At 40.3% G+C, this 22,251-nt stretch overlaps 3 protein-coding genes and 1 long non-coding RNA gene across 8 annotated transcripts in view; 1 reads left to right on the top strand and 3 right to left on the bottom strand.

Moving 5' to 3' along the window:
• LOC108240697 (arginyl-tRNA--protein transferase 1) overlaps positions 1-8,108 on the bottom strand; it is a 55,319-nt gene extending 47,211 nt beyond the window's left edge. For all 4 annotated transcript variants that reach the window (XM_017424372.3, XM_017424368.3, XM_017424369.3 and 1 more), the window contains exons 1-5: positions 7,955-8,108; positions 4,162-4,225; positions 2,256-2,318; positions 2,075-2,178; positions 1,742-1,966 (exon numbers count right to left, since the gene is read on the bottom strand). In XM_017424372.3, coding sequence (XP_017279861.1) covers positions 1,742-1,966; positions 2,075-2,178; positions 2,256-2,318; positions 4,162-4,225; positions 7,955-8,054 — 556 coding nt within the window. In that variant the 5' untranslated portion in view covers positions 8,055-8,108. The remainder of the gene's footprint in view (positions 1-1,741; positions 1,967-2,074; positions 2,179-2,255; positions 2,319-4,161; positions 4,226-7,954) is intronic.
• Positions 8,109-9,317: 1,209 nt separating this feature from the next.
• LOC108240682 (delta-1-pyrroline-5-carboxylate synthase) lies at positions 9,318-18,759 on the bottom strand. Of its 2 annotated transcripts, XM_017424345.3 has the most exons (18): positions 18,608-18,759; positions 17,349-17,777; positions 16,763-16,870; positions 15,932-16,083; positions 15,692-15,841; positions 15,498-15,602; positions 15,248-15,406; positions 14,927-15,017; positions 14,471-14,595; positions 14,253-14,397; positions 14,090-14,163; positions 13,361-13,460; positions 12,012-12,232; positions 11,784-11,921; positions 11,504-11,699; positions 11,269-11,390; positions 10,529-10,811; positions 9,318-9,912 (listed from the first exon to the last, which is right to left on the bottom strand). In XM_017424345.3, exons 3-18 carry the CDS (start codon positions 16,857-16,859, stop codon positions 9,731-9,733), a joined length of 2,340 nt encoding a protein of 779 aa, XP_017279834.1. In that variant the 5' UTR covers positions 16,860-16,870; positions 17,349-17,777; positions 18,608-18,759; the 3' UTR covers positions 9,318-9,730. The 2 variants fall into 2 exon arrangements, with proteins under 2 accessions (XP_017279834.1, XP_017279836.1); XM_017424347.3 differs by lacking the exon at positions 18,608-18,759 and having other exon boundaries at positions 15,932-16,040; positions 16,763-18,160.
• Positions 18,717-21,634, top strand: LOC108240683 (B box and SPRY domain-containing protein). The gene is made up of 6 exons (XM_017424348.3): positions 18,717-19,299; positions 19,875-19,970; positions 20,070-20,303; positions 20,399-20,421; positions 20,529-20,662; positions 20,746-21,634. Exons 1-6 carry the CDS (start codon positions 18,739-18,741, stop codon positions 21,333-21,335), a joined length of 1,638 nt encoding a protein of 545 aa, XP_017279837.1. The 5' UTR covers positions 18,717-18,738; the 3' UTR covers positions 21,336-21,634.
• On the bottom strand, positions 19,701-22,245 carry LOC119616693. Its single transcript, XR_005232667.1, has 2 exons — positions 21,967-22,245; positions 19,701-21,298 (listed from the first exon to the last, which is right to left on the bottom strand). It is a non-coding gene; the product is annotated as an uncharacterized LOC119616693 (long non-coding RNA).
• Positions 22,246-22,251: the final 6 nt, after the last annotated feature.

Genomic DNA, 22,251 nt, shown 5'->3' with positions numbered 1-22,251 from the left:
TGTGGTGAAGATACAGTTTGGCAGATCACTTCCTGTTGAAGACAGATGCTCACACTCCAGCAGTCAAAATCTGGGACATTTTTTCTTTGAGTAAACTGTCTCTGCATTAGGTACACTGTTGTCCTTTATATAAACAAGTAAAAGAAAAAAAATCCCTGTTTTTTTACCATTTGAGCAGGATGCTGCAATCTGTGAGCGTTCATTAAACCCTGACACAGGCCTACAGATGATGTCATTCAGACAAAAGACAATATGTGCTTTGAATCTGTGCTGCAAACTATTTCTGCCTACATAAAACCATCTCTGTACTGTAATTAAACCCGGTTCAGCTTATAGTTTTGTACCGACTTGTTCCATAAAACTACCGCCTATATTGGAGGTACAGGGAGTCGTGTTTTCTCAAGCTGGAATTGGAACCTGCCCAAAGTTATAAAGCCTCCAGTCATAAAAAATACAGGGAATATATTACCAGGTGTTTTCAGTTGGAGGTAAATGGAGGGGTGGGGGTGATAGTAAATCCTCCTGCTTCCGCTTTGCTGAAAAGGCTCGTTATTCCCGACACCATAACTCAGAGCTGTGGTGCTGACACAGGCTCTGTGGAACAACACCAGCCCTGCTGTAAGTTTTACCCTGAATCAATCGGTGCCAGCGCCGAGCTTTCCTTCTCCAAATTTCAGATAATGGGTATTGTCCTCTTTAGACGACTGGAAAATAAAAACATCAATAAATGGATGAAGCCTGACTAATGGGAGTCTGTTTTCTCGTCACGTGACGGTTAATTCATCATATCGAGCTGGCAGTGAGGATATTCTGTGCTGGACAGTGAAGAGAACAATAAGAAAGATAAGTCCAAAACAGACACACTCCTAAAAACTGAGGAAAGACCCAAGCTGCTGCAGAGGGGAGAGAAATACAGGGTGAAGAGCGACACCTTGTGGCAGAAGAGGAATTTTAGAAACTGCAGAACTCCAACAAACATTATTCTACCTAAAGGCAAAACAGCATTAATTCCAGATGCAACACAAGAAACTGCACAGAAACAAAGTGGAAAAATGTTGTAAATCAGAGAATAAATTTAATAAAAGTCCGTCCACCTATCAGCTACCCCCACCCCCACCCCCACCCCACACACACACACATACACTGAAACATCATCTTTTATTTATTACGTTAATAATCTTTATTACCTGCCTTTTGGTGCTAAGCAGTAATGTTTTTGCTCATGTTTGTGCCTCTTAACAAAATATGAACCACTGAATTTTAATGAAACCTGCAGACAGCAATCATCAAATGTTCATCTACAACTGATTAACTTTAACTAAAAGCTAAAAGAATCAGAAGATGCCAACAGAGCCAGTTTGCTGAAGCATATTTCAAAGGGAAATCTGAAGGAATTAAATAGATCTCCATGTATTTCTATGGAGAAAAATTTGTAAATAAAGTTAAATAGTATAAAAGTTACAAAAATGAAAAGTGCCGGCACTCATCTCCTGAATGAGCTGAACGCTTTAATATGTGAACGGCTAAAAAAAGCCTGAAGTCTGCAGAAGTACAAAAAAGAAAGATAAAAAACTCAGAAAACTGTAAATGCTGACTCAGCGAATAATCAGAAGATATAAGCTGTTTGACAGGAATATAATCATTATAGAGTTATTTTATTTCTTTACTGTCTGAATGAACAACAGCTGTGATTTTTCTGATAATAAATGTTAATCATTTGAACTGGAGTCAGATTCTTTACCTGGTTTGGGAGCCGTTCTCTCGTTTGGGAGAGCCAAAGGATTCCTCTGGGAGCTTTCTGAGCTTGTAGCTGTGGAGTCCTCGGACTCCCGAACCTCTACAACAGCAGGACACTTCGGGACTTCCTGTGGAAGGTCTGTGATAGCAGCACATTTCAAATCTGACGGGCAGACTTTGGTAGTTTCCCGCGGCCCGGCGTCCTGACTCACAGAGTCCATCGGTTCTCCTGCGTGGCACAAAAATCACCGCTGAGACCACAGAGCTGCTATGAATTAGTGGATCTATGGTTGCAAATATGAACTCAAGAGTCCTGCACACAGCTAAATATTCTCACCATCCTCCGATCCTTTTGGCAGATCCCCACTGGTAATAAACTTGTTCATCTTCTTCATTACTTTCTTCTGGGATTTGGAAGGCTGAAATTTCTGTGCATGGCACCTTGATACAGAAGATAAAAGTAGAGGCCTGGTTAAAACTATTTATGAATCACTAAAGGAAGTTAAGGAAACATTTACCTGATGGTATACTGTGGACAGCAGGTCTTCTTCATTGTGGGCTTGTAAACATATTGACCACTTCTGAAAAAAGAAGGGAAAAAAAAGAGCAATAATCTTTGTTGTAACATATAACCTACAGTTTATTCAAGCCAGAGCACAATCAAACACCCAGGTAATATTAATACAATTTCCACATTGCATCCAAATAATGTTCTGACAGATGAGCTCACCGACAAACACCAGCCGAGGGCGTCCTAAGGCGTTATTTTTTTAGGTCTGTGGATTAGGACAGCATCTCAGAGATACATCACATCCCGCCAAACAGATAATCCAGAGTTTGAAGCGCTGGTGAGCCCATTGGACCATTAGTTTTGCTTTTTCCTTTCTTTGTAAACAGTTTATCAGCTGTCGTCCCGCTAACAGAGGGTTTCTTCTAAAGGAAAACCCCATTTTTTTTATATTTGAGATAAAGATTTCTACCAAGGAAATGTAAAATTAACAAAGTAAGAAAATGCCAACAGTAAAATGCAAAAGGCATGAAAGGGATTTTAATATTTTTAAAAGTCACAGGTGTGAAACCAAAAGTCTTCACAGACACATAAACTGGTGCAAAATGACCAAAGTCTGAACCAAACTCATTCAGACGGAACGACGACCAACTGAACTGGAGTCTGAAGGCCGTGACTGTTGGAGATTATTCAGTAACGTGAGAAAATACACTGAATTCTGTGTGCTTGCAACACAACGAGCACAGCAGCCAATTTTTTAAATAATCAGGGCTTATTTTCATGAGCACGGCTTACAAAGCTGTATTCTGCCCACACCTCTGCGACCGCCTCCACGTTTATCAGTTAATTCAGTGAAGTACACTCCTGAAATGAAAACATTAATAATTTAGACCTGGACGTGTTTTCTGTCCCTGCAGGTGTAGAAAAGCCGGGTTTCTGCAAGTTTCAGTTAAATTTAAGAATCCACATAAATTACAAAACCAACCAGTCGGACAGAAACTACGACACAGAACGAATGAACTCCAACATTTCAAAAAAAATTAATTTGATAAAGGAAGCAACAAACATACAAATTTAAGACATAACTACCGGTAAATTAATTCTAAGACCTAAAATGACCCTGCAGAAACTCTCGCCTCTTCAGATGAACTGGAGACGCCCACAACGATTCTGCGACTACTTTCAGAGAAAATTTGATGCATAATTTCTGGGAACATCTTCAAAATTCAAGCGACGGGACTGTGATCTATTGTGACTTAAGGTACAAACGTCATGACGTCATGACGCATTCTGTTCGACAACAAGGCGCAGCGCAGTGAGATCCTACCTTAAAGAACCGTTAAATAAATGTAAGAAAGCTTCAAAGAGTCAAACCAAGCAGAGGCACAAAACGTACAAAATTTAGGTTTAAATCTTCATGAAGGAATCTAAATAATCAAAATGGGAGAAAAAAAATGGCAATAACAGGTAAAAATATAACCATAAAGTGAGGGAAAGTGAAGCAAAAACACATTTTATCAATCTATTCATTCATTCTCTTCTTTCTTTGTTTGACAAAAAGGTTTAGATCAGTGGTTACCAAACTTTTCAGCTTTCGACCCATAAATTATTAGTGCCAAAGGTGTGTGACCCCATCTGTTGGCTGGTTAAACATCCAAAAAAGGTAATGACCCTGTTAAATAAGAGCATAATGACTACACAAACAGTCCTAACAGCCATTATGCTATTTTTTTAAATCAATTTATGATTTGTATTTCAATTCTCTATCACAGTTATGGTGCAAATATATCATAAAAACTAGGTTTTAAATTGTAGGTTGATGTCTGGAGATTATCTAAGGACCCCTGCTTGGTGTTGGGTGACCCACATTGGGGTCCCGACCCTAACTTTGGGAAGCATTGGTTTAGAAAACTCACCTTCGCCATCCACGATCGATCAGGTCTTGGTAGTCCTGTACAGTCATAGAATGAGACCACATCCCTGCCAAAAACCACACAAAACAAAGTTTTCTTGACATCTTAAAATGGTTGTTTTTAATACTTTATACACTCTGATAATTATTAAAAATAAGAACATTTTTGTTTCAAGCTCAAACAATAAGGAGGTCAGATATTTATTATAATCAAAGACGAGTTTGATGAGACAAAAACACTTTGTAGATGTAAGGAAACTACTAATTAAATCAATGCAGTTTGTTACCAAGCTGCTCGCCCCTGTGGAAACACACTGTGTCATCATCTGCAGCTACAGCAGATCTGCCTTCCCAGAACCAGCGCTCTGAGCTCTTCCTCTCCGGTCCTGACCTCCCGTTTAACCTCAGCTACATGCACGACGTGAAGGAGGACTGATCTGTGAGTCTCTACAGCAAGAAAAGGACAACTGTGGGTTCGTCTCCAACAAGAAAAACAACCGGCTGGTTTCACAGTTTGCAGAACAGGCACAAGTTTGTATAATAAGCACGAGGTTCCCGGGAGACCGGCGCTTCACACAGACTGAGGAGACTCCGTGTGACTCTAAGGACCCAAACTACAACATTTAAACAGGAAATGTTAGATAAATGACCAACAGACACAAAAAGCAAGCTTCTGCTTTCCTTGTCAGCTTGGATTCACGAAAGGCAAAGCAGCTTTATTTTTACAGCACGTCTCAACAACAGGGCGACTCAAAGTGACAAAAAAAACAATAAAAGCATATAGAAAGATAAAAATGTAAAACTACAGACGCTCAAAGAAAGAACATTTTGTGGAATTAAACATTAAAAGCTGTAATAAAAGATAAAGGATTATAAAAACAGCAGAAAACCATTTCTTGCTTTAATCAAAGGCAAAAAGACAAAAAAAATGTTTACAAAAATAGGGATGAAACTTATCAAGTACAAAGAAAATTACTATGTAATCTTAAGACTATATAAGACTATATAATTTAAATTAAAACAGTAATTATCACTTTATAGTTGAAGAAAGAAATACAACTCTTAACTTTTATCAGTATTTTAACTCCTAGATTTTTTTGAATAACTGTAAAAGATTAAAGCTTTTTTATTATTTTTTAAGGCACATTTTATATATCAACGCTAACTACCTGAGTAACTGTAGATTCCTATTTTCCAGTCAGCCTTTTAATGGCACACATGTTGGATTAAAGGAGAAGTATTAATGAAGAGGAAGTTCTGCTTTAAACAGGTTTTACAGAAGAGTTTGCACAGGTGCAGAAGCCCTCATTAAGACACACTAAGTTGTATTAAATGCAGTAAAACAGGTCTGCTGCAGTATGGAAATTAAAAAAGGCTGGCATTTTAAACCATCAGGACAGATCCAAACCTTTTACTGGAAAAGCCTAAAACAGCCAGACAGGTCGTCTCGATGAAAGTACAGAGTAAACACGAAGCACGCCTCATGAGATGGATGAGAGGGAAATATCCATCATCACTGCAACACAACAGAACCACCTGAGCTATTCTTCAGCGTCCACTGAAACATGAAGGACACAATGATGCCAGATGTGCTTTGTATCACGGAGCCAGGCTGGCTTTATGCAGAGCACCACCCTCGATAACATCACTGCTCCAACCACACTGATGAAGCACCCGCTTCGAAACGCCTGCAGATGACAGATTTCTCATAGACCACAGCTGAGATTCACGCCAACGCTTTAATAGTAAAGACATCAGCAAACATCACAGCCAGATGATAAGAGACACCATCTCAGTGGACTAAAACAAGCTGTTGTCCACTGTTTGGACTAACGTCTCTCGACTTCCTTCAGTGTTCCCATGCCAACATGACCTAACATCCAGATTACCACTCCTGGATTAGATTACAGCTCGTGTCTGCAGGCGCTGAGCCCAGTTGCTCATTGACTGCATGCAGAACTGCCATCCATCCATCCATCCATCCATCCAGAGATACTTCAACTCCTCGCCTTGAGGCAGAACCTCGTTCCCAACCCGGAGACAGCAGTCTGCTCTTAGATTACAAAAATGAGCAAAACAGTAGCTAAATGCTAAAAGTAGTAAAACTATTAGTAAAAACTAGAAATAGCTCAAGTTTAGCTTTTACCCTAGGTTATAGCTGTGGTTAGAAAAATAAGTTATCAAAAAGGAGATAAAAGCTAAAGGTAGCAAAATTAGCCATACAATTGCTAAAAGCTAAAATTAGTAAAATCATTTACTAAAATCTAAAATACGCTCAGTTTCAGCTTTTTACTTTAGATTAAAACTGTAGTTAAAAGCAAAAATGATCAAAAAGAGACTAAAAGCTAAATATAGCAAAACTGCAACCAAAAGCTACAATTAGCTAAACCATAGCTAAAGGCTAAAATTACCAAATCACTAGCTAAAACATAAATGTACAAACCCGTAGCTAAAGGATAATTAACAAAGCCATATCATTTCAGCTTTTAAATAAAAGCTGAAGCTAAAAGCAACAATTTGCAAAACCATAGCTACAAGCTAAAATGGTCAAGACAGTAGCTAAAATTAGCTGAAGAAGACAAAAAAAGATAATTTACTGAAGTGGATTTAAAAGAGAATAGATTGTTTTAAATAACTAAAGAGATCACCATGCAATTTCTATGGGGAAACTATTTCAAAATGTATAAAAGACAAATACTAAAAGTCATAACATGCTGTCACCAATCAGCCCTATGTTTTGATGTATGAACGGTTAAAATAACACTAAGTATGCAGAAGCAGTTAGACTGTAGACAAATAAACATACAGAAGAAACTATAAACAGGAAAACAATGTGAATTCATAATCAGCATCCCAGAATGATTTATTCATAATTATAAGTAATATAATAATAGGGTTTTTTTAGGAATACATCACACCTGTTCTGTGTCTTGATCTCAGCTAAAACAGACAAGACAGTAAAGACAGTTTATTAAAGCCTCAATCCTTTGACATGAAGTGAGTTTATGAACCCTGTGTCTTCCTGTTTACACAGAATCTTGAGTAACTAAATTAGCAACAAAATACCAGCTTATAGCTGCTTAATGTTGCCCTGAAACCACAACAAGACCCAGAAATAAATAATAATGCATCCTGAAGATGTAATGTGGATTCTGCTTGTTTATATCTCCTCATTTAGCTATAAACATCATCTCCATGCAAAACCATACAATGAAATGCAGTCATTTGATGTTAGTTTGCTGATGTACACGGTAAACTTTTCTTCCCTGAGAGATTTTTGTAGTTTTTGTTTTCGTTAGTGAGTCCTCCTCTTCCTCCGCTTCATTCACCAACTAGCAAGAACGCTAACTTTATGAGGCATCATGGTGACTCCAGAGGAAAATATTGTTGCTAAACAAACATAACAGTACTTTTACTGTACACACCAACCTTACTGGAATACACTATCATTGCATGGATGTACTGTTTTTATGTTTTTTTTGTTTAATTTCTCCCTGATTAGACACTTAAGCTACATGATGCTAATTTCGGCTAGTGGCTAAAAACGATGCTAACACGCTCGGCTAACGCTGTCTACACTCCGTTTGGATACTTTCTCTGTGTTCAAACATTTAACGAAGCTTACACGTTTACAACCAGTGGCCCTGGCGATAAACATGTAATAAAATAGCAATTACAGCTAGCACAAAATATTCCACACCCGGCTACTTTAAGCAAATGTAGCTACTACTATGTCGTTAGCTAGTTCAGACAGCCTCCAGCGGAGTTTCTTCGCCACTTCTTCGGATAAAACTCACCATGAGAGAAGTTGCTCTTTTCGTTTTTACAGTATCCGCAGCGGTAACCATCATCTCCGCCAAAATACTCCACTATGCTGTAAGATCTGCTTCCTGCCATGTTCACGAACAGATGACAGCTGAGCCAGCCAAGGTCACCTGCTGGAAGTGGAAGCCCCGCCCACCCCCCCAGTGCCTCAGCCGGGTGCGTTTCTGGGCAGTGGGACATTTCATTACTAAGTTTCAAACCCACAAAATAATGGCTGCAGAACATTATGACCCCAAGATAACATCACAGACTGACCAACTACTATATTTCCTTTAGTGACTCACCTATTCACAAGGTCTAGAAACCTTCTTAATAATGTGTATTATGAAAAGAAGATTTAATTTGATTGCTCCAAATTATCCAAGGACCCCAATTGATGTGTTATTATGACCCACAGTGGGGTCTGAACCCACCTTTGGGAACCACTGATGTATATTGCTTACTGATAAATTATATATAAATTACAGCAAGATAAGTTTAAAACACACGTTCATTAATCAGAAATAGACTTTGTGCATGGAAGGGTTTTTTTCTGTTTTAAAACTGTAGGTTTTGTTTTATTTTTACCTTTCTTTTCTCACTTCTTTCGGTTTTTATACTCGTAGTGCGCCGTAATTATTGTCACCTTATGAAATAAAACAAAACTCTGTGGACCCAGTAAAAATAAGATTATTGAATTAATTACCTGAACTAATATTGTTAATGCAGACACCAATAATCAGTGAAAAATGCTGGCATGAGATTGGCTGCACACCACTTTCAGCCTGGGAGACAAATCGATTGGCCTGGTGGGCCCGGTTTGGACTCCGTCGGCTCAGATCCAGCACTTAAACCGGCGAAACCACGTGACTGATGGAAACAAAACAAAGTTCTTTCACTTTCAAGATCCAAAAGTGATGAATAAAGTCAGTTAATTAGCTGAACATGATAAAGTACAGGCTCTGTGCCATACAGTAGGTGATTTCTGGTGGTTTTTGTTGAACATATTTGTTATCAGTGGATCAATAAAACCGTAAACTTTGATGGAGCCGATTTAAGATGGCACCCACTGCCACCGGCAAACACTTTGCTCTTATTTTGGAGGAGGTTCCTCCATTTCCTGCCCATCATCACTTCTACCCAGGTCTCATTCGGCTGATTGAAAAAGAAAAGCGCCCAATTTGTTGTTTTAGCAAACAATCTGCACCACAGAAATTAAAGCAGAACACTGAAGAGGTTATTAAACCACATTTAAAACAAATTAGGTCCTTTTAATAAACAGCGACGACCATCTCCAGAATATATAAAACGGGGAAAAAAATACGATGTTAACTTTGATAAACCACAAATTCAAGATTTAAGAACTGTACATCATATTTATTAAACTGTATGTGCAAAGAGAAAAGGACAGCAGAGCAAATCTTAAACCAAGATAAAGCACAAACACTTTCTGTAACAAAACAAAGGGTGTAGAAAAATAAATTAGAAAAATCACAATTGGCCCAATGATTCCTTTTCGTACCAATAGAAAAATGAGCTTTTTAACGCTTCGTATTTTATGTTTAACAATAAATTTCCTGCTCGTTTGATATTTACGGGGATTTGTGTGTCTGTGCACGTGGTTGTCTGTTAAAAGCGGCCTCCATTCAGGGCTTACGTTTCACAGGTGATAAAGCAGAAACTAGCAGGTAGAAATGCGACCATTTGACACAAACCTCTAACAAACTCTTGGTGGACACCTGCTGCGTTGACTCCAGTTGATAGTTTTCTTAGTTAAAGGTTCCCTGTGGAACAGGGATGTTCTCATGAAGATATTTCATACTGCCTTGTTCAGAGAAGTCAGCCACGGTGTGTCCCTCCCCTCGAAGAACCCACTTAGTTGTAAGAAGCCCCTCCAAACCGACTGGACCTCTGGCATGAATTCTGGCTGTGCTGATGCCAACCTCAGCTCCTGAAAAAGGAAAAAACAAAGAAATGACTTCTTCAGTCGTGTTTTAAAAACGTTGGTAAACTCCAGAAACTGCAGTTTTTGTGAAAACATAGTGTGAATGCTGAAGAACTTGGGTTGTTGAAGCTACTAAAAAGAGAACACTAGCTAAAAGTCTCTAAAATGCAAGCTAAGACCAATAAAAAAACTAGCTAAAAAAACAGTAAGCCATAGTTATGCTTAAAAAGAAGCAATAGGCTACAAGTATAAAAAGATTAACTAAAAGGTGAAAGTAGCAAAAGGTTAGCTTAAGCTAAACATAGCAAAACAGCAGCTAAAAAAGCAGAATGGTTGCTAAAAAGTGCAAATAGCCTAAGAAGACAAACAGAGTGAGGAGCTGAAGAGATCTCTGTGTCTCTACAGGGAAAATATTTATAAATAAAGAGTAATACTTTAAAAAGTACTGAAGTTAGCCATCTCCTGAATGAGCTGAATGGTTGAACGGCTAAATTAGCATAAAGAGGCAGATGCAGTTAGATGAAGAATAAATGAACGACGACGACAGTGTGAACGCTGACTCAGCTCGCACACATTCAGATCCGCTCAGGAGGAGGCGTAAAACAACGGATAGCATCCATACCCAGGCCGAAGCGGTAGCCATCGGCGAAGCGAGAGCTGGCGTTCCAGAAGACGCAGGCGCTGTCGACCTGCTGCAGGAACTGTTCGGCTGTGTTTTCATTCTCCGTGACGATGACGTCAGTGTGCGAGCTGCCGTATTTGTGGATGTGGTCCACGGCGTCCTGCATGCTGTCCACCACCTCGATGCAGCACTCCAGGTCCCCGTACTCTGTCCGCAGAGACTTCACCTCAGACGGGCTGAAGGTGAGATAGGAAGCAAAACGAGGACCCGCGTGGATCTTTACCTGAAACAAAGAAATTAGATGTCATAAAGCTTATTCAGTGCATGTGTGGTGGATTGTAAAAGCACTCATCCCTCCTGATACTCAGTCTATTTTGTTGCCTTACTACCTGGAATGTAAATTAACTTTTTATTTATACAATTTTTTAAATAAGTCTACAAAATAAAAACCTGAAAAATGCTGCAGTTTGTGTTTTCTGAAGACACAATTGGGGTTTTAAAGGAAAAGAGCTGAACACATGGCCACATATTATTTAAAATGCATTTTTCTCCCGTTAACTGGCGTATTTTTGGACAACTATTGCTTTTAATCAAATTAAAAATGCTAATAAATTTGTTGTAAGGCAGGTTGTAAGGCAACAACATAGGAAGATTACCAAAAGAAACAAAATACTTTATCAAGCCACTGAATATACAAAACAAAACACTTAACAATATACTGAACTGAACACGTTTCTTACTTCTTCTGTTCTCAGCATGTCGATTATTTGGTCGAAGGTAGGAGTCCGCAGTAAATCTCTGTGAATCAGGAGGGTCTCCATGGCGTTGCAGGCTGCAGGGTAGTCGCACTTCGAGTCTCTGACTAAAAACAAAACAGTTTTTATCTTACAAACATTATAATTTTTTTTACTGTAGTTCTACAACACGCTCATCAGCTTCCAGAAAGCCGGAGTAAGTAAAAACCTTGAGACGTACCAACGTCGATGACTTTGTCGATGCTGGCCTCGCTGTCGACGTAGACGTGACAGACGCCCTCGCTGTGGCCCAACACGGGGATGCCCTTCGACGCCCGCTCGATGTCCCGGACCAACTGGGATGAACCCCTCGGAATAATCAAGTCGACCATCTTGTCCAGTTTGCAGAGATCCTCGACTTCTTCACGTGTGCTCACCTACGTGGCAACAGAAACGTCGTCGTTCCAAAGATTTACATCGATGACGTTAAGAGGAAGTCAAAATAAAAAAGCGGGACTCACCAGCTGAATGGCATCCGCCACGCCGTGAACTGAGAGAGCTTCCTGAGCGAGCTGATGCAGAATCTTGTTGGTGTTGGACGCCTCTTTGCCGCCCTTAAGGAGCAAAGCATTCCCACTGGCGATTGCTAAGGCTGCCACCTGCAATCCAGCATTTAACGCAAAACTTATATCTTCCCATTAATCTCGGGCTAAATGATGAGCCTATGATGAGCATCAGAAGCATCTGACCTGTGGGAGGCAATCAGGACGCGACTCAAAAATGACGAGCAGGACACCGATGGGGACGGTAATCTGCTCCAGCTCCAGGTTGTTCGCCACCCTGGTCCTTCTCAGCACTCGGCCCACGCTGTTCCCGGAGGACACGGCGAGCTGACGCAGACCGATGGCGAGACTGTTCAGCTTCGCGGTTGAAAGACTCAGACGGTTGATCAGAGGCTGCGGCAAACGGCCTGCGAGAAAACAGAATTTTAACTCAACTGCAAACAATAAAAAGGGGGAACAGAGAAGAAATCAGGGCTTCTTAAACTTTATATTCAAAGGCTCAAACCTGATTTCTAGATAAGATCAAAAGTCCAGAAAACTAGCAATAAGTTAATCCTTTTTATGAAATTTGTTTACAACTTCTAGGTTTGTGAACCTAAGCTGCTCTAACGTCTGACAGTAAAGCTTAATGTGCGCTGTACTTTTATGAGAATATTCCCTTTAAACCCAATTACTTTTCATGCCTCAACAAAATAAAATCCTCTAATTTCACACAAGAAATAACATATTAAATAAATTGAACTTCAAGGCTGGGTAACAGCAGATTGATGCCCCAAGACAGTCAAAACACTCGGCGTGAAAAACTTAAATGTGCTTTTGTAAAGAAGCTGCGATGTGAGCTTTGAGAATGCAGTCACAGATTTGTGATGAGGACAAAAAAAAGCATATTTCTTCGTCCACTCATCTCTGAAAAGACAGTTTCTTAGTCTACCTTTCTTTTCTTTGCAGATTTAGAATAAACCATGAGAATGGTGATGACATCATGATACGACGCCTTCTTCTCTGCTGCTTCGGCTGCCATGTTTGGTACGAAGCGAACTGCGGCGGGTACGATGTGGACAACGAAATAACGTGCAACGCCTAGAATACAGTTCTGCAAGCCTTGCAGGTGAAAATAAGCCATGATTTACAAAAACTGGTCGGGCAAAACATGGCAGCACAGTTCGCTGGTTGCAAACACTCAAAGCTCAGTGAGACTGAAATAAAATAAATAGTTTCTTTTCTCACAATTTTGAGCCAACCCAGTGAGAGACTACCTTCATGGACACAGGCTCGCCCTCTGCACCAATCCACGACGACTACAACATTAACTAGTCGTTCAGACGTTGAAAACTACTGGAATAAATCAATCCCTTTGCCTTTCAGGGTCAGCAGCAGTTAAATGAACCAGTTAAAGACAAATATTTCCTCTCTGTTGCTGATCTGCAACAGAAGGCACAAAATGAATGCTCTGAGCCTGTTCTCCCTCAGTTTTCCTAAATGAAAGACCGCAGAGTGAACATGCTGATGTGGATCAGGTTCATCTGTTGTTTTACCCGTTGCTGTGGCTAACTCCATGTCTTTCCTGTTGGCACAAAGAATCTCATCTTTCTTCTCTGTAAGCAGCTCAGCGAGACAGCAGATGATTTCTCCTCTCTGGAAACAAACACACACAATTAAAGGCCTAGCATTCCTTGAACAAATGCATATTTTCTGCCATCTTGAATGACCCTCAGCTACTGTCACATCAAATTTGAGCTCAGTGTCTGTAAAATTCACTGAATTATAGCCATTTTTTGTATTCTGTAAGGTGAGATTGGCTCCAAAGTTTAATCAGCTGTAGATGAATATTTAAAGATGATTTCCTGAAAGTTTCATTGAAATCCAGAGTAGCTCATGAGATATTTTGCTAACAACAAATAGTTAAAGGCCAAATTTTAGGCTTTAAACTTTGTGCTCAGAATACGTGTTGGGGATCAGTCTCAACTACCACCTCACCAAATTATAGGTCAATATTTGTACATTTGACTGCGTTATAGCCATTTTAATGTTTTTTAAGATCACAGAATGGCAGTCATCCAAAAGTCAAAGATTCCAAAGATTATTTCCTGAAAGTTTAATTAAAATCTGTTCAGTGATTCATGAGATACTTTGCAAACAAAGACAGGATGCAGAGACACCTTCGACTGTGAGCGGCAGCAATTTAAAGAACTTTGGATAGCATCTAAAACTCTGTTAAGTGTCCATACTGTTTTTAATGAAAAGAAAGCTTTTAAATACCACACCTGCTCAGGCAGCAGAGAAGCCAAAGCCCTCCCTGCGTGTCGGGCCATCTCTGTCTGCTGCTCTATAGTTGGACCTGATGGAGTCAAACATGCAAACGTCAAATAAAAACGCACACAAAAACACAGGATGGAACATCCTCCCCGTCTGGTTTTCACTCAGTACCTGCAGGTTTCACTTCAGAGAAGAAGGTGCCAACTTTCTTCCCATCCACGATGTCAGTGATGACGTGGCCGGTGACTTTGGGATCCGTGCCGTTGGCGATGACCACCGAGGTTCCGCCCTGGAGAGCCCAGAGGGCTGCTTTCACCTGGTTCAAACAGAATATTAGGCAAAACTGTCCTGCTAACAGAGTTAGAGGGAATATTGTCTGTTGTGCCGACCTTGGCTTCCATGCCGCCGATACCGACTCTGGACTTGGTGCCGTATGTGATCGACTGCTGATCTCCGGGGTAAAATATATCAATGAGCTTCGCATCATCGGTTCCAGGAGGACTGTCATATAAACCTGTGGGAGGCATTTGTCTCAGTTTTACTCACTGAACAAACACTTATCATCTGCAAAAAGTTCTGTGTATGTGTGTTTGTCTGTTAGCAAAATATCTTGTGAACCAGTGGACAGATTGTGATGAAACCAAGTAAGCATTGGATGCACATCTACAGCTAATTATCTTTTGGAATCAACCCAATTCAAGATGTCCATCACAGCTAATCAACCATAGCAAACAAAAAAAGTTCTAACTGCCAATGTTACAAACATTTACTACAAATGATGAAAAAACAAAATGGCTAACTAATAAGAAGGCAACAAAAGAGCATGTTTTGTTTTGTTTTTTTACCTTGAACATCCGACAGAGCAATAAGAAGATCAGCTTTCATTTCAACAGCGAGTCGTGCAGCCAAGCTGTCATTATCTTTTATACTTATTACCTGGAAAACAAACATAATAAATAAGATTTCACTGCAGCTTAGCAGTCACCACAACATGAGCAGTTGTGTGCACAGTTAAATAAACACTTAACATTGAGATTGATTTGAAACTACATTATAAAGAATACTAATAATTATCTTTAAAATTTTAAAGAAGAAAACGTGTTTTATTTGTTCACATGTTTGCACCCCTTTTAGCATTCCCAGCACGGCCAACACGCGGTACCCACATTCACCCCCTGCAGGTCACTGTTGGGCACAGGGGGGGGAACAACAGCGTCGTTGGTGTTGATGATGGGTACAATGTTCATCCGAAGCAGCTCGTGCAGCGTGCTGTTCAGGTTGCGGCGCTTCTGCTCATCGTGAAAATCCAGGTTGGTGACCAAAATCTAAACAATGAGACAGAAACAGTGAGGTTTAGGTGACTTTTTAGTCGTCCTCTGGCAGCGTTTCAGTCACAAAGAGAGGCCGGGTACACACCTGAGCAGTGCAGATGCTGTATTGGGTAAACATAGCTTCGTATAGTGCCATCAGACCGCTTTGTCCAGCAGCTGCACACGCTCGGGCTTCTAGAACGGGGACTGACTGGAGAGCAATTTAAGTCAACAAGGCTGGTAATTAAACACAATATATCAAGATTTATATATATATTTCAATTAAAGCATAATAGTCACAATGTCTTTGAGTTGGTTCTGTCCAGAGTGCAAAGCTTGTCTGACGCTCTGAGACAAAAGTATCTCATGCCTCAATCTCTGCTTCCCAAACGCCACAGCGCCACTTGTAACAATCATCATCTCCCTGCCTTGATTCTGCAGCACGGCCACCTACGAGACAGACAAACCACAGCATTCAAGCTTATTAGACCTCAGAGAAAAGGTAATGTAGAGTTTTTCCTCACGACTCTACAGCGTCACCTGCTCTACGATTGAGGCCAGCCGACCCAGCGCCAGGCCGCACTCATCCCCGCGTGTGACCACGGCGCTCCCCAGCTTCACCACAATCCGTTTGGCCTGCTTCAACTCACTGCGGTGGGCAAAAGATTTCCCATGGGGACGTGGGAGAAAAACTGCAAGCATTACTGGAAGTGAGTAACATTATAAAAGACATACAGGCACACAAAATACACCCCGTTCAGACCCGGCAGCCACGTCTGTCCATGACGATCCGACTGCAGCCAGACAGTACTGACTATAACTCTGAACGTTTGTGCACTGAAGACGTCTTCACCACCTTCAGAGGTGGTCTGACCCACTTTTATCCACACACGACCTGAGCTACACTGTAGGACCACCTACTGGACTGAACTGACCTCACAAGCAGCAGAGACTACAAACAGATGGAAACAAAAGAAGAAACAGCAGACTTACAAAAATACAGTGATCCAAAGGATCCACAGATCAAAAAACACTAGTGGAAGTGATCAAATGTAAATAATAAAAACACTAAAACAAGAACAAATAACGTCACTGAAGAACAACAACTAAATTAAAAACATCCAACCAGTTACTTCCACCCCATAGCTGTGGGGATGAAGGAATTTCTGGATGTATTGGTGCTGATAAGAGGGAAACCCAGTCTGGAGTAGGAGAGCCAAAAACAAAATTCAAAGTGTAGAGGATGATTTCAGTCAGTCACGATGATCAAACCACCAAAGATGGATGTTGGCGCCGGGTCTGAACTGGGCCACAGAGCTGGACTGACATCGTGAAGATGTGTTTTTTGAGTTTTGGAGGGTTTTTACTTACATTTAGTCTGGGAGAACGTTCTGCTGGATGTGAGACAGACATTTGTCAGCCGGATTTTAGATGGCAGGCGAGAACTCAGAGCCAGCCTGGCAAACATGGCACCAACAGCTGTGGATCACAGAAAAACACACCAAATCAATGTCAGGTCACTGTAACCTCAACAGAAATAAGCAGCAATTTTATATCAGAATAGATGAGCAATACATATAAATATCCATCTGCATCCCGAATTTACAAAGAAATAAATTATCTGTACTGAAGAGATCATTGTAAATCATATCTGATTTCTGTAAAGTTTCACTCATGCCCTTCATTGTTATCACAGTTAATTCTTTTAACTTGACACATTCAAGTTAGCTTACAAATATTATCTGCTAATATATCGAAGTTAAACGTTCTGCACGACTAAACTCGAATGTAAATCTGCTTTAACTGCTGCTTGAAATGAAAAATAAATGATGCTGCGTGTCAAATACTGTCAAAACAATGTACCTGTAGCTAGCTAGCTGTTGGTTAGCTTCGGCTATTTTTAGCTGCCATTTGAAAACTATTAGCAGAAGAAAGTTTTTATAAAATGTCTCGTTACCTGACAGTACGAGGAGCTAAAAAACACAACTTCCGATGCCAATGACTGTGTTGTGCAGAAAGGAGACACGTAGTAAGTCCGTCAGTCTGCTGCCACATCCACAGCCCACGTTGTTTCGGAAGAGCACTGGGGTATTCACGAAGGACGTTTACGCGCAATATTAGAGTACGTCCAAACTGTACGTGATGACGCAATTACGTAGGAAGTACGTAGAAACGTCAGAACTTCGCATCCGCGAGAAGCGTAACAATACAGCGAAGAACTGATTACATTTAAAGGAAAGTTAAGAGTTTATTATATTTAAAGTTATAAAACTGCCTTCCTGAGATTATAAATTAAATTCACACGTTGTCTGGTTTTATACTGAAATTAAAATACAGATAAATCGTTACTTACCTGACACAAAAAGGGAAACTGGATTGTTCGTTTCTGTAAATATGTCAAAAGAAAATTAAAAAACTGTTTTCTGTGTTTGCTTGTTCGGAACAATAAAAATTAGGAATGGTCGAAACATAGTCTCAGAATCTTAGGAGACAGAATTTGGTGGGGGTTTTTTTACAAAAACAAATTGATATTACTGTTCATTATTTTATGTTTCAGCTCAATATTTCTTTAGCTTTTAAAAAGTGTTTGACAATAATAATAAATTACAGAGAAGCCTTTCATTTGTACAGCTTCCAAAGTTAATTTTAACTGGCACAGTATTTGTTTTCCTGTTTGTTATTGTAATTATTTCTTTGTATGTTTTTTACAATCTAAATATTTTTGCATATTTTCTACTATTTTAGCCTTTTATAGATCCAAACCTTCAGCTCATTCAGGAGATGGCTGCTGTTACAGTTATATCAATTTTTTAAAAATATTTAACTTTATTTACAAATAAGGAAAGACATTGAAATCTCTTTAATTCCTTTAAAAACATCAGCATAAGCATGCTTGTATTTCTTTTGCTACTTTTATCTTTTAGCTACCAATTTGCTATTTCTAGCTTTTAGTTAGCCTTTTGATACTTTTAGCTTTTATCTAATGTTCTTCTTTTTGCTGTGATGACCCAGTTTTAATTGCAGCAGTCATTCAGCACTTAGCATTCAAACTGGATTTTTGCAGAAAATGTTATTTCTCCAGATTTTTTTATTATTATTTTACGTTTCGGGGGAAAGGGTTTGCATGTCTCCTGGGAGGTTAATGGTTTAAAAAGGTTTCGGTTATCAACACATCTTCTGTAATCTGATCGTAAGGTTTGTGAGTGGTGTGTGTACCTGCCGAGAGAGGCCGGTGAAACATTAATGAGCTGGGTCAGCCTGGAGGAACTCTCTCTCTTACACCGGGCCGCCATAAGAGAGCCGAGCCGGGCCGAGCCAAGCCGAGCCGGGCCAAGCCGAGCCAGGCCATGGAGACTGTTGACAAAACTCTGAAGTGTCCCATCTGCCAGGAGTTCTTTGAGGATCCCGTGACGCTCCAGTGTGGACACGACTTCTGCCTGACTTGTATCCAGGCCGTCTGGGAAACAGATGTGTCTCCTGCGGGTCCTTTCTTCTGTCCAGAGTGTCAGATATTCCTTCCCTCTGACCTCACCCTGGAGATAAACACTGTTCTTCAGTCTAAAGTGAACGACTTCACAGCTCTTAGTAGTTCAGCCAAGTCGTCTTCGACGGTGTGCTGTGACCACTGCATAGAGAAGCCGTCTGTGGCTGTAAGGACCTGTTTGACCTGTGACGCTTCACTCTGCCAGGCTCATGCCCTGGTGCACCAGCAGAAGTCCGCTCTCAGGGAGCACACACTTGTCGATGTGACCAGCGATCCACTGTCTCTGAAGTGCAGGGAGCACCGTGACGAACTGAAGCTCTTCTGCATGGAGGAAAAGCTTCCTGTGTGTTGTTTATGTGCCCTGGTGGGCAGACACAAACACCATAAGACATCTCAGCTTCATGAGGCCGGTGCAGAATTTAGGGTAAATATCACAACTCCTGATAATTTGTTGTGAATTACACAACTCGTTCTTTTTAAGGATGCTGATGCACGAGCTCTGAAGCATCCTTAATAATAATCTGTATAAAGAAATTTCCTGTTTTTCGTTGCACAGCTTTGAAATAAAACGTGCAAATCATACACCAAAATGTGTGGCTCAATCAGCTATAGTGTGCTCTTACATTTGGCAGCAGTATGTCTCAAAATATAGACATAATTTGCAAAAAAAAAAAAAGAAAGAAAGAAAACAGCATCAAAAAAAGAATGGAGATCAATGGGAGTTTTGAAAAACATGAGAAAATCCAACCCTCTTTGGAGCCAAACTTTGGAACATCCTTCCAAAGTTAAATGAGTCACAGAAACTTGGACTTTACATGTCTGAAGTGGCACTTTGATAGATTTAATGGTTTTTGCACAAATAAAGTTTAGGTTTTATGACGTTTTTACAGACGTTTTCATGAATTGTTCAACTGACAGTTGATGATGTCACTCTTCAATCATTTGCTCCTTTGACATTTCTGCAGAATTGTTTTAGTTTTCTTTTATTTCTGTCTTTAGGGCACATTGGAGACCAACATGACCCACCTGCTGAAGAGAAGAGGCGAAGCAGAGCACGCCATCAAAGACCTGGAGTCACTGTACACACAAACCGTGGTATCATCGACCCTCGTGAACCCACCCCTTTTTTTTAATTAACAATCTGGTTTTTCTTTGCAGAAAACCTTCCAATACAGCATTTGATCTATTTTCTAGAAATCAGCAGCAGATTTCAGAGAGAGAATCTCAGACAAGTACAGCAGAATCCGTGTGGTGCTGGACGCCGATGAGCGTCTGATGATGCAGATTATAGAGGCAGAGGAAACCTACACGACGCACTGGCTGGAGGCTCAGAGGGCCAACATGGAAATCCAAATCAAAGAGATAGACACACTTAGAGCCACCAACAAAGCACTTTTGCAAGAAACAAATGATCTGCAGTTCCTACAGGTAAGTTAAAAGCAAATAGGTTCATTTAGTTTTCATCCAATACATTAATAAGTTTATAGTTTGAAGGTCTAATAAGAAAATGTCCTTTTTTACAGCAAATCACAGCACAGAATCTTTGGTGAGTGTATCTTTGTACGTTTGAGACGTTACAACTTTATTCTGCATGATTTAACCACCTGACCTTGGTGTGTATATATGTATGCTTTTTTTCTGTTCTTTTTTAAGTGATCGTCTGGATTTTTCACCAATCCAGACAGTAAATAGGGATCTGTGTGACCCAGAAAAGCTGAGAACGGTGGAGAGGCTGGTGGATGACCTCTCACTAGCTCTGTCCCAACACTTTCCCCGTACATGGTCATGTTAGTAGAGAATTCAGTGTTTTGCAATAAAAGAAATGAACATTTAGAATCTGAATAACTGTGGGCTGAATGTTTGTTTACAGATCTAAGTTCACCTGCTTTGGACTCCACAACAGCCCACCCCAAACTAGAAATATCCAGTGACAGAAAACAAGTCTACTGGAGACGCCAGCCCGTTGGGGACGGGCCGAGCCCCCAGCCGTATGACTCTCAGTTCAGCGTCCTGGCTCAGGAGAGCTTCAGCAGTGGCCAGCATTACTGGGAGGTCATAGTTCAGGACAAACCCTTCTGGATGATAGGCGTGACCACCGGTGTGGTCAATACAAAGCAACCTGAGGGTTTCTGCAGCCTGGGTGTGAACAGCACGTCTTGGTGCATCTACCACGGAGACGGACAGTACCTGGCGTGTCATGATACTCAAGAGAAGCAGCTGTCGGTGGCAAAGAGAGTCAGGAAGCTCGGCGTACTGGCAAACGTCCAGAGGGGGGAGCTGTTATTCTACGACGCCGACGCCATGACGCTGCTTCACTCCTTCTGTGTGCAGTGCTCAGAGCCTCTGTTCCCCCTGTTTAACCCCTGCATTGACATGAAGGGGGTGAACGGGCAGCCGCTGACTCTGTTTTCCATTAAAGATCCCTGGAATTGGCACGAAGAGGAGGATGAAAAGTCCTAACCAAATTCTTTGCTTCACGTTTCATTAATGCTCTAGTAAACTTACAAAATAAAATATCCATTATATTTATATTTTCCCACCATTATAAATATAGATTATTGTCAGTGTTTTAATTAGGTTGTGATCAATCCAGTCTTGTATTGAAATAAACAATAAACTTTTATTTCTCTTTATTTGCAAGACAAAGCAGCAAGGCTTTTGGACTTTGTATTGAAAGGTTAAAAGGCTCATCTCTGTTGCCAAAATATGTCCTGGACTTCTGGACAAATTGTAATAAAACTTGCAGAAACTAATCAATGGACGTGCATCTACCACTGACCTGATTCCAAGTCAAAGAGCTCAAACAGATATTTTAATGTCTTGTTGAGCAACACTTCAGACTTTCTGAAGGATTTTTTTTGCTGCTTTTTTAATAGTTTTTATTTAGTCCTTATATCTGACCAATACCAGTAACAAGGTGCTGAAATTAAAAGTTTAAAGTTGGTTCTTTGTTAATCTGTGAGTCCATCCCCTGAGGTTTAGGAGTCTTTTAATACCCAAAGAATTCATAGATGAGACTTATGAAAATAAATCCTTTCAACATGCTAAAAATGCAGCTAATGTTCAAAAAATAAACAAATGTCTGTGTTACCCTGCGACCTAGGATGGCTGAGGGTAATGTGTTAGATGATCTTCCCTCAACGTGTGATGCTGTGGAACAGGAAAGACGAGACACACACGTTGAGCTTCCTTCTCATTCCACTGGAAGATTTATTCTTCTTGTGTTATAAACATACTTCATATGCAACATGCTTCAGGTATCACATACTTCAGTAGAGAACTATTAACTTCAGTACATCGGAAATGACTAATATAACTTTAAACCAAACAATCACTCTTTCAATATAAACTGAAAAAAAAACGCAATGCCTCTTCA

The sequence above is a fragment of the Kryptolebias marmoratus genome, linkage group LG22 (assembly GCF_001649575.2).
Source record: "Kryptolebias marmoratus isolate JLee-2015 linkage group LG22, ASM164957v2, whole genome shotgun sequence".
NCBI lineage: Eukaryota > Metazoa > Chordata > Actinopteri > Cyprinodontiformes > Rivulidae > Kryptolebias > Kryptolebias marmoratus.
This window is presented reverse-complemented; position numbering and strand designations above follow the sequence as displayed.

Bases quoted from the DNA above. Each gene is read 5' to 3' on its own strand.
- LOC108240682 (XM_017424345.3), bottom strand. From the start codon at position 16,859: ATGTTTGCCAGGCTGGCTCTGAGTTCTCGCCTGCCATCTAAAATCCGG. The intron at 15,407-15,497 runs GTGTGTACCCGG...CTCATTGTTTAG, and splicing joins ACAGCATCTGCACTGCTCAG to ATTTTGGTCACCAACCTGGA. The intron at 15,018-15,247 runs GTGGGTACCGCG...TTTGTTTTCCAG, and splicing joins GTGACCTGCAGGGGGTGAAT to GTAATAAGTATAAAAGATAA.
- LOC108240683 (XM_017424348.3), top strand. From the start codon at position 18,739: ATGGAGACTGTTGACAAAACTCTGAAGTGTCCCATCTGCCAGGAGTTC. The intron at 19,300-19,874 runs GTAAATATCACA...TTCTGTCTTTAG, and splicing joins AGGCCGGTGCAGAATTTAGG to GGCACATTGGAGACCAACAT. The intron at 19,971-20,069 runs GTATCATCGACC...TCTATTTTCTAG, and splicing joins CACTGTACACACAAACCGTG to AAATCAGCAGCAGATTTCAG.